At 41.5% G+C, this 11,491-nt stretch overlaps 1 protein-coding gene across 1 annotated transcript in view; it reads right to left on the reverse strand.

The window, feature by feature from the left end:
• Positions 1-6,495: 6,495 nt before the first annotated feature.
• tnfaip8l3 (tumor necrosis factor, alpha-induced protein 8-like 3) overlaps positions 6,496-11,491 on the reverse strand; it is a 23,179-nt gene continuing 18,183 nt past the window's right edge. Inside the window, exon 2 of the mRNA XM_080430145.1 lies at positions 6,496-9,103. Coding sequence (XP_080286271.1) covers positions 8,541-9,103 — 563 coding nt within the window. The 3' untranslated portion in view covers positions 6,496-8,540. The remainder of the gene's footprint in view (positions 9,104-11,491) is intronic.

The following is an 11,491-nucleotide window of genomic DNA, read 5'->3' on the forward strand; positions in this document are numbered from 1 at the left end:
CCTTCTCTGAATAATACACCTTTTGGGCAGAAAATAAAATATGTCCGCCAGATGGAAATTATTGTATTTACTCCACTGCGCTCTCTACAGATCTGGTCAATGGTTATTTATATTGACCAGATCTGTAGAGGGCGCAGTGGAGTAAATAAAATAATTTCCTATTTTCTGCCCAAAAAGTGTAGGCTATTATACAGAGAATATGGGGTCCTGAGGGGCTTCCCACCCTGGAGAATGGACTTTCAACAATACAAAACTGCCTTTGTTTTGGTGAATAACGAAATGGTTTTGTTTATTTTAACTAAAATTGGAGACCTCGCACGGTAGTGGAATTTCCGCTCTATGAGAATAGCAGCGCGCCTGGCAGAGCGTTAGAGAGAACTCTCCAACGCTGGACCATGGCTACGTCAGCCCCCAACCTGCGTCATGGTTGCACATCTTCGATCGCCCAGCCGCTGCTGCCATTAATTATATGAAAACAACAAATACATAGGCCCCCCAAACAACCTTAGTCTATGGGCCTAGTTTTATTATCTGTGTGTTGTTAACAGTGTCACGCACTTATAGTCTGGGAACATTTTTTATGACCCATCACATTTTCTAGTGGCCCTCTATAGGCTAAAGCACTGTGCTTTTTGGAGGGGGTCTGCAACTGTTTTATTTCAAAAAGCTAGTCAAAAATTAAGGCTAGTAATTGGTAGATTGGCATGTCACATTTAATCACAGTCAATCAGCGGGTTTACAGATATGTTGCGTGAACACACGCAGCTGGCTGGTGTGTTGTTAACGGACATGTAGGCTATTCAACCGATCGCAAAAATGCGTTGTTGTAGGCTATAATAATACATATGATAGCCTACAATTAATAATAGATTTAGGACACTCCTCTTGGAGTGCATGTGTCCCATTTCATATACATATGATCATGTATATGATGTTTGTACTCAGTTTTGTCAAACCCTGCATAGGAAGACTATCCTGTCTAAACGTTGGTTTGAAATGAAACAATATTGCATCGAGGCTACAACCTACTTTAAAGTTCCACAGTCATATGATGCCATAGCCACAACACTCCACCTCCCTCACCCACTAGCAGAGAAACTCTTATGTGAGAATGCTGTATATTAAGGCTAAGGATAACACAAAGTCCTGGGGACTTGTTTCCATTGTGTCATCAACATAGCATAACAAAAATAACACAAAATACATGTCATCAACAAATACAAAAATACTTTATGTACAAAGGAAGGGGAAAAGGGGAAAGAGGTCAGCAGTGAATGACACCTCCTTTCTATGGGAAATTGCATTACCTCCCCTTGTGGTCTCCTCATGATAGATAGTTTCTCAGGCTAGTTTTGAAAATGGTGCCAGATGAACAGCCTCTCTAATGTCATCAAGCCCAAGGAGCTGATTGATCATGGACCACAAGGAGAGAGGAGGGAGGCTGGACCCCTCACTGTCAATGAATGGGTTTTTGCTGTTCAGAGTTCAGTATCAGTATCTCCAGGCTTTTATTTAGAGAGTCAGCAGCTTCCAGTTCCTAGCCATTCACATAATTGAGGACGTCACCATAAAAGTGAAAAAGAGTTCTCCTCGTTGACCTCAGGTGGCTGAAGAAGTTCGGCACAGGACCAAAGACCATACAGGCCTTCAGAGGCACCACTGAGAGCATCGTCCTGACTGGGTGCATTTATTTTTTTATTTTTGTTATTTATTTAACAGTGCAGGGGTATTAATCACATACATTACAATATAATGTAGGTTAGAATACAATAAAACATTATGATCTCATTAAAATAAATTAAATTTTCAGGCAAGCACAAGCATCAGACATCATCAGGACTGTCAGTCCTGTAAATAATATAGAGATGACGTTTTGGTGCTTAATGGTGGGCAGCATATTAAACATATTTACTGAGTTCATGAGAATCCACAATATTATTATCCCTTTGGCTTGTGTGTAGCGGCTAGGAGAGTAGAGTATACATAATAGAAAACACCACATGAATGCAGCCACAGCTCTGTTTAAGACACCAACCCTCACTTTATTGGCACCATGCCAATAATAATAGCACAGAGCTAAGCAACAAGCTAACAAGCACTAGTAACAACCACTGACACTCTGACTTCAGATTGAACCCAATGTCTCTATATAGCATTCTCATGCTACAACTTTGCAAACACTATTTTACATTAGTGGCAGTTGCTGAGTAGGGCAACTGCTGTTTGTGTTCTGTGTGGACTCTGTATGCAGGCCAGGATGTGTGCCATCCTCTTCAGGAGGAGGATGGCACACATCCCATCTCAAGCTTCCCATCTCATGCTTCAGTACTGTCAGAGCAGGAGAGCACAGCCAACTAATGCATTTCTACATACTGGTCAATAATAAGTAATTCATGGAGGGACTGAGAAACCTAATCACTGCCAATGCATTTACATTTATCAGTAAGGGGGGGGGGGGGGTGTTGAAGAAACACATTCATACATATTATACTCATTGACTTAAACCACTATATAGTGCTTGAACAGTTAATCACATAGTATAAACAACAATCTTCAACCAGTTAATGATCCTGATTCCTTCTTTCTTTCGCCATGGGAGCCTTCATCAGCACCATTTTTGAATTCAGGTTAAACATGTGAAAAATGGAAGTCTGCTGACATCTAGTGGTTATGAGATGGTAAGGCCCTCTGACTCTTCTGTTCATTCATTACTATGGACACTGCTCTCCAGTCAGAGAGATATGTAAACACATTTCCACTCCCTATGGAGTATGGACAGACATAACGGTCCTGTTTATTCTCATAGCTCTTTCTCTTGAGAAAGAGGACATTCACTGAAACATGTTTACTTTACATACCAACATAGCAATGTCAACAAGTGGTTTGGTTTCTGGTTGTATGCTGTGCTTACCAAGACTATTGTGTGGCTAGGATAGGAGACCAAAATTCACACAGCTTTCTTGTAAATAAACATCCCTTTTCTTTCACAAGCTGTTAAGTACTTTCATTTCTCCATCACATACTTAATTTTATCAAATGATTTGACCTCTATGTTAGTCATGAATTATTGACATTTTTTTTCTCTTGTACATATTTTTCACTCTTCATACCAGTAACCTGTAAACTGATTGTATGACATTCTGTATAGTAGTGTCGTGTGTATATCTGTCTGTCTCTTATATGTATCATGATTTGTGTGCATGGGGATCTCATCTTAAACAAGCTTAGTGCTTAATGAGACTCCCAATTTAGTAGACCTTGTATTGTGAATTTGTACTTCCATGTACTGCCATTCTCATGTCTTACTAAATAAAGTACATCAATCAATCAATCAATCAATCAATCAATCAATGAAGTTTTTGGACCATAATCATGGTCACCCATTGCTTAAACTTAATTGTACCTGTTTATAGGGTTAGGTAGGGTTAGGGTTATTATTGCTGTACTTTTTGGGAAAACCATGGGTGAGAACAAGGACGCAGAGGGCATTTTAGAACAGAGGCGCACGTGCATGTGTTCCGTGCGCACGAAATTTGCGTTTTTTTTTTTTTTTTTTTACCGGTTTGTTACTTTTTATTTTTTTTGTTACATTATAATCGGTTAATTCGGTACAAAATATTTACTCCATGAAGTGTAGATGTCGGAGATTTCTTCTTTTTCTTCATCCCAAAAGTGGGGGGGATATCCCTCCCCCCAATGGAACTGAGTATGTCCAAACCCCTCTGCGTCCCTGGGTGAGAACTAGGCCGGGTATTGCGGGTAACTGCTGGGAGCACACCCTCCCTGTTTGTTGTTCAGCACAGTGAGTTGGGGTTTCATGCCTGACCTGTCATTGAGGGAATAAAAAGAGATCCCCTCAGCGTCTTGGCCAGAGTCTCAGGGAAGAGGTGGAGAGAGAGCGAGTTGGACACCAGCGAGCAGACTCTCTGCACCTGGTGATGGTACTGGATGACACGTTGAACTCCATGAAAATCTACATTATGTGCAGTCAAACTACAATATTTATTAATAGTAAAAGTCTCAGAATCCTACAACAATAACAACCTAATCATCATCATCATCATCATCATCATCATCATTATCACCAACACCACGCCGCCCATCAGCACCACCCTCAGGTTGCCACTTTAGGGTCATGAAGACCCTACTATGACTTAAGGCCTGCTTTTATTGAGGTAGAAGATGTGGAGCTAAACATCCACAAGTGTGACAGCTGTATGGTGAAAACAAACGTCACCCACCTCTTCACATGGCTTAAAGGTAGGGTAAGTAATATTTTTGGGTAATTTTATTTTTGTTTTTTGTTAAAAAGGTTAAAGTACTATATATTCTATTAGTAATCATTGCTACAGAGTGTTTGTTTGGTCACAGGGGTCTCTCCAGCTCTTTAGTAAACAGAATATAGTACATTTTCAGGTAGGTGACAAAATTTAAGCCAATCAGGACTCAGGAGAGAGTACTGAAAATGCATTTTCTGTTTATTAAAGAGCTGGAGACACATGGGAGACTCCTTTTACTGAACAAACACTCTATAGTAATGAGTACTATCAGAATATAGAGCTATTTAACACTTATTTTACCAAAGTAAATCACTTACCCTACCTTTAATTGGACTATATTTTGGTTGACGCTGACGTCACATTAAGTTAGACCCGTCATCACTGTTTGTGTGTGTGTGTGTGTGTGTGTGTGTGTGTGTGTGTGTGTGTGTGTGTGTGTGTGTGTGTGCGTGCACGGGTGCGTGCGTGCGTGTAGTTGGAGGAGAGGGGGCTTCTGGCAGGAATATTTATGTCCCTGCTGACATGGTTTGAAAAAGCCTCTGGGACAGCGAAGCCCATGGGGTTTATGCAGAAAAAGCATAATGCCTCTTTTTTTCCTAATGCGTAGATTTGGTAATGTCCGCTTTTTAATGCCCAGAACTGTTATGCCACTCTTTTGACAAATAACTGCTTAGTTTTCATCTGAGCCACAATGTAATAGTCCATTCATAGACTTGGAACAAGTCTTTTGTCAATTATTATGGTTGCCATCTGGCATAAAATATGTTATTCTTTCAATATTTCATATCTTTAATGCCTGAACTAAATAATTGTTAAATTCCCCTTTTTTTCGACTTGAGCCTTGAAAAAAGAGTTAATGGTGCTTTTGAGGTCAAATCCTGGCATGCATTTACATTGAGGTTGAGTACCCTCCCTGGGGGTGAACTGAAGAAACCTGTTGATATTCCATCTGTTCTCTAGCTTTCTCTTCAAATGTCTTACAAAGGAATCTGTACCCCATTTTTAGAGAAAGCTTGCGGTTACTCAGGACAGGACATCCAGCCAGTCGTCACTAGATGTCTCCAGTTTCCATGTGTTCTGCTTTCTCTTCAGTGGAATAACAATGAGAAGTGTTGAATAAGTAGACAGACTTTGGGGATGATAGGTACTGTACAGGCAGTATAACGCCTGACCACTTTTTTTGTTAAATGTTATTTAGATAGGTGTATGCAGTTTGCTTGCAAATGTTAAGTATGTTATTTAGATAATATGGTTGACAGCTTGGTCACTCAACTGAAAGTGAGGAAATGGCTGTACATTTTACAGTAATTTCCTCATGTTTCATAACTTCTAATCCTTACCCCAACAATTAAAAAGAATGACCATATAGATATAAAACACTTTTTGGCATCAGAGGGATCACTGACCTAGTGGCCAATGACTACAACCTCATCAATGTTTTCAATGTGGACAGGAGGGAGTCAGTGAGTGAATGAGGGACATTCACATCCCTAGGCCGGTACCCTGCACCAGGGGTTTTCAAAATGTCATGTCATGGACACCCTAATGCCTAATTGACTTTCAATAGGCCATTGATCCAAGGAATCCATGGGGAAAATAATTTAGATTTTATGACCTATGGTTCAAGAGTTATAGGACAAAACATGAATCAGCCTGTTATAGTCCCACTATGTGGCCGATTTGAAAAATGTAGGGTGATATTTCTTCCTTTGCCTAGTGGGACTGCGCGTGCAAAGTTTCACGGCAATCGGACACTTTGTTTATGATTTGTGGTATTTTGTTCAAACTTTGGAAGCAAATCTTAGCCAATCGGAAAGGAATATGAGAAATCTGACAGATATGCATTGATAACATAGACTACAGAGATAATGTGTACCAAATTCCGTGAGGTTTGGATAAAATCTGTAGGAATTTCCTGGTGGCGCTATAATAGGCAGATGTGAAATATTTGGTGCAAAGGTTCTTCCTTGGCCATCAGGGAGTATGCGTGCAAAGTTTCACACCGATCAGTGCAACGATTCTGATTCTGATTCTGATTCTGGCTCTGTACATCATCATAATGACCTTGAAATGCCGTAATTACTCAAACGGTTGCTCTAGAAATCACAGTTTAGTAAAACCACCATGTGGAATGAATTTAACATTGAGCAGAACTATTCTTACTTGGTTGACGTGGATTTAACTGATTCAAAAGAAATGCTAATAAATATCGACACACGTTAACATGGAATCTTTAATAAAAGACAAAAAAGTGTTACACCCTGGTAGAAGATACATGTAGACACACACACACACACACACACACACACACACACACACACACACACACACACACACACACACACACACACACACACACACACACACACACACACACACACACACAATAAACACACACCGTGTCATACTGTAGTTGGATTTTATGTACAAACAAGTGATTCAAGGTGATCACATACAAAGATGTGCACATACAAACACGCACGCACGCACGCACGCACGCACGCACGCACGCATGCACGCACACACACACACGCATGTGTACAGTCACATACAGCTAACTCTGTCAAGGCCAGTCCCTCCAGAGGACACGCTGCTTATGCTGGATGTTTACATTGCAGCTTTGATTCAAAGGAACTGCTGTAATTATGTAAGATTTCTGGCATAATTTCCCCTTGTGACACAATAATGTCCCTGGGTACTATGGCTTTAAGGACCTGTACTCAACTATCTAATCTAGCTGTGGCACCATGCAAAGGCAGAATGTCAAGTTATTTGGAAGCCACAGCCTAAAGGAAAGAGTTGTCATAAAGGCATTTGACAGCGCTCAAAGACATTACATTTACATATTTGGCAGGACACTGTGATATAGACATTGACTGATTTGGCCTACTCTTAAACATTGTGTTCGTAAGACATCACATCACCCACATAATAGGGAGAAATCTTTACTGTATTTACAACATATTCATCGTGGTCTGAATTCAATCCTTAAGCTTCAAGTTTGGAAAATATTGATGTAAAATCCTCAGCGTTAATTTAACTTTGAGTGTGCACCCTTACGGGTCCATTTGGTTCCATTTGTACTCTCAGAATTAAATTAACACATCACAAATAATGGCACCTCTCCTGACATTACATTTCATATCCCAATATCCCTACTTCCTCCTAACATAATTGTTTGGCCATTGGTAGCCTGGATACAGCACACATTGATACACAAAAGGAACAATGGCTTGGAATCGTACAATTCATATCGCTGTCAGGTGTAAACCTTGTATGTCTAAAACCATAACTTTTCAGGAGATGGAAAAAATAACTTAAGTTCCAATTGATACAATGTAGTTCTTATTACGTCACAAGCTCTTGTTATATACCTTTCATTGGTTAAATATTTATAAAACCCAGACTTAACCCAGACAAACACAGACTTAAACACTGTCAACCTGCTGTCCCCTATTTGGGCATGTCATATTGGTTAACATTTTTTCAGTTTTTCGTGTTGTGAGCTTGTAGGTTGGCTATTTTCGCTACTTTTGTATGACACTGTAAAACAAAGTATAAAATAGGGCATAACATAAAACATAAAAGTATGAAATATGGAGATACAAGGTTTCTGCCTAACAGCAACTATATTGATGTAAAGTGGCACACACTGCCCCCAGTGATCCATTGAATAGGAAGATTATCAAACCTAACCTTGCGTCACCAGGCTTTCGCACACGGAAGAAAGCTTGGTTTTCCCCCAAATTAATATCCAGTTGGACGCCACAACGTTATTGTTGATATTAATGCCTAATCGAGTAGCCTGGTCTTGGCAGTCGCTGCAAGTTAGAGTAAAACCTGGACCCACTCAGATTTAGTTATTTTTTATTTTAAAGACGTGCACCACATCACAGGTTTATGGGTAGCACCTAAAATCATGACGCCTCTGACCGAAGGGAATCATTTTGGAGGAGCACAGGCTATATCAATATCCGCTCTACTAGTTTCCGCCGCCTGGTGACGTGAGGTGATATCCAGACTGGATCCGAAAAATGCAAAACGAGCTGATCCTAGTTTACAGCAAACCTATTAAAAGTCCCGTGTAGCAACCTCAAACCAGTCGGCTTAATGGAAATGGATGCAGAATGTGAAAGATGAGGAAAAATGTGATCAAGGGGCTTTCCTGGTGTGGGGGGTGCGAGCGGTTCAATAAGAGGGACAAAAACTGAAGGAAGTAGGTAGACATATCCAAACATCAAAGGGTGTGCAGAGCGACAGTTAAAGCGTCCCCTCGTCCAGCAATTTGTTGATGCCGTGGCAGATCTTCCTCAGATAGAGTCTGTACTCCTCTCCATCCCCGTACAGCTCAGCCAGGAAATCTGCATGGGCAAAATGGTTGAAGACGTGATCTATGCGCGCGTGCGAGCGCACCGTCAGGTGCTGCTCCACGAGCAGATGGAGCAGGTCCCTGCACTCCAGCAGCAGCTCCGACAGAATATTCCGGTCGAAGGTGTACTCCACCTCGTAGAAGCTGACTGCCGTCATGGCCGCCTGGTTCATCTTCTTCTTGAAGCGCTCCACCGTGTCCAGCTCGTCCGGGCTGAACTGGTGGTTGCGGTAGAGGATGCCGATCTTGAGGGCGATCTTGATGACGTCCTTGATGACCTTGTGGGCCTCTTTTTTGCTCTTGGTGAACTCACGGCTGGCTTTGTAGAGCTCGTCCAGTATCTCACTGCTGGTGTCGTCTGTCAGCAGGTTGGCCACGGCCATGGTCGCCATCTTGCTCAGGATCTTCTTCTGGGCCTGCAAGGCCAGGGAGCGAGAATTGAAGCTCTCCTGCCCTGCAGAGAGAGAGAGAGAGAGAGAGAGAGAGAGAGAGAGAGAGAGAGAGAGAGAGAGGGTTGGGGTTAATCAAGATTCTCAGAGGTCTTCTGCTTTGTTCTTTCCGGATGATTTATGTCCAAACAGAGGATACAGGAGATGAGTCATCACTGAGCCTCATCCTAATGAAGTGACTGCTTATGTCCTGTGAAAATGTCTAATTGTAGGCCGCAGCCTAGAAAAGTATGATTCATATGGCTCTCACAGCACTGGGGTTGAGATAAATGCATGATGACACCAATTATAAAAATAAAGTAAAAAAATATATACAAATAAATACAATAGCAATAATAATAGGCTAATAGTTATTGAGGTTGAGCAAATTATTTGAATTGGGAATTGTGTCTTCAAAACCCTAAGAAATAAACTGGACAGAAAATGTGTTCTAAGCCAATGGAAGGCAAAATAAACCCATTTGAGGAAAAGATGAAAAGAGTTTGCCCACATCCTATGGAAGGGTGGAGGACTTCCTGTATTGGCAGCAGAGTGGTGCTTGTGAGCGTCCAAAGAAAGGACTAACTGCTCTGGGAAACATCAAGCGGCTGTCTCAGCACAATGATGATAAGGACCTCTCTGCTTAGCTTCTCTTCTCTACAGGTTACCATTGTGCCACGCCCCACTGCAACGTTATGATGTAATGTAATACAACGGAGCAAAAAAGACGGCCTGTCTGTAGAGTCATATCCGGCACTGCCAGTGGGCTAATGTGTCTTTGTAAAATGTGAACAGTGGGTTGATTCGACGCACTGTAGGAGGACAGAAATGTTTTTGTTTATTATCTGGCAGCAAATTACACACCAGATACCTCCTAAGCTGAGGAAAGAGACAGACAGACAGACAGACAGACAGACAGACAGACAGACAGACAGACAGACAGACAGACAGACAGACAGACAGACAGACAGACAGACAGACAGACAGACAGACAGACAGACAGACAGACAGACAGACAGACAGACAGACAGACAGACAGACAGACAGATAGACAGACAGATTATGCCCAGTGGGCTGACTGGCTCATCAGGGGATCACAATCAGAGCAGGACCACCTGCTTTCTTGTCATTATGATTTTAATAAGGCAGACATCCATGTGACAACATAGAAACCATCGCAGCCTCATTTACCAAAAGCTCTCTCTCTTTCATTTAACCATTTAGGCCAATCAGTGGCGTACAGACACGTGACATTATTCTAGAAACGTACAGAAAGCTCATCCATCCATCTTTCTTGAAAATGTGGCATTTTGTGCGAAGGGACAGAAGTGGGGCGAATCTGTGACATTTCAAGTTTTTTCGTCTGAAGCCAAATGGCATTTCATGTTCAAACAATTAGCTATCAGTGACATTTAGAGCAAACTAACCAGGCTGATGTCCCAGAGCAGTTTTTTCTGGTAGTCAGGATCGTATGTAGCGTTGTGAGCAACCGTGGTGAAATCAGACTTCGATGTAACCAGACAGTAAACATATCACCAAGGCTTATCAAGTGACACCACAGCAGATTGTGGCAGGCTAGAACTAAAGCCTGATTTATACTTAATCATGCTCCATGGTTTTAGCTCATGTTTATAATACTTACTGTAGGCTACTTTGAAAACGGATCCCAATGACACTGCACTGCGAATATCCACTAGAACCCGCCATAATTATACTGTACTGCAAGTTCTATTAGCTGTATGAATAGCAATTGGCTCATGGGACAGCTCTCTCCTTCTGCTTGATATGGCCTGTCCAGTAAACAACAACAATAACAGGCTAAAGGGACATCTGACCCCCACGTTTTGAAACTTTGTTGTCACGTAACATAATATCACCGATCTTAGGCAGCATGCAAATGTCGGTGACATCTGAAACAACAGCATACTGCTCATGATGAACACTGTAACACCTGTTGCATGCATATGTGCAGGGAGTGGGACACAATATTTTGTGTGGAATTTGAGTGGCAAGACCAGGATATTGAACTGTGGTTTGCATGTGTCAGATCTGCAGCTCTAATCAAACAGGCTCTCTTTGTGTCTTTCATTTCCTATTTCTCTGAGGCAGCTCTTTGTTCTATACACTGTGGTGCTTAGGAGCCCTGATGGAGAGATCTCTAAGTGATAGGACCCAACTGCCTTTAACCTGTAATCACCCGCTCACTAAGAGTACATATGGTATTTTTTGTGTATTTTTGTGTGTTTTGGGGATCTCTGTACACGTATGTTCTTTGGATTGTATGTATTACCTCAGAGTCGCTATACCACATAATATGTACTTCTATTTGCACTATGTATATAATTTTGTCATCCTGTTGCGTTCTGTACAGTAGCCTACGGTATGTTCTGTTCTATGTTCTTTTTCATGTGATA

Source organism: Gymnoscopelus braueri, assembly GCF_963280865.1.
Source record: "Gymnoscopelus braueri genome assembly, chromosome: 1".
Taxonomy (NCBI): domain Eukaryota; kingdom Metazoa; phylum Chordata; class Actinopteri; order Myctophiformes; family Myctophidae; genus Gymnoscopelus; species Gymnoscopelus braueri.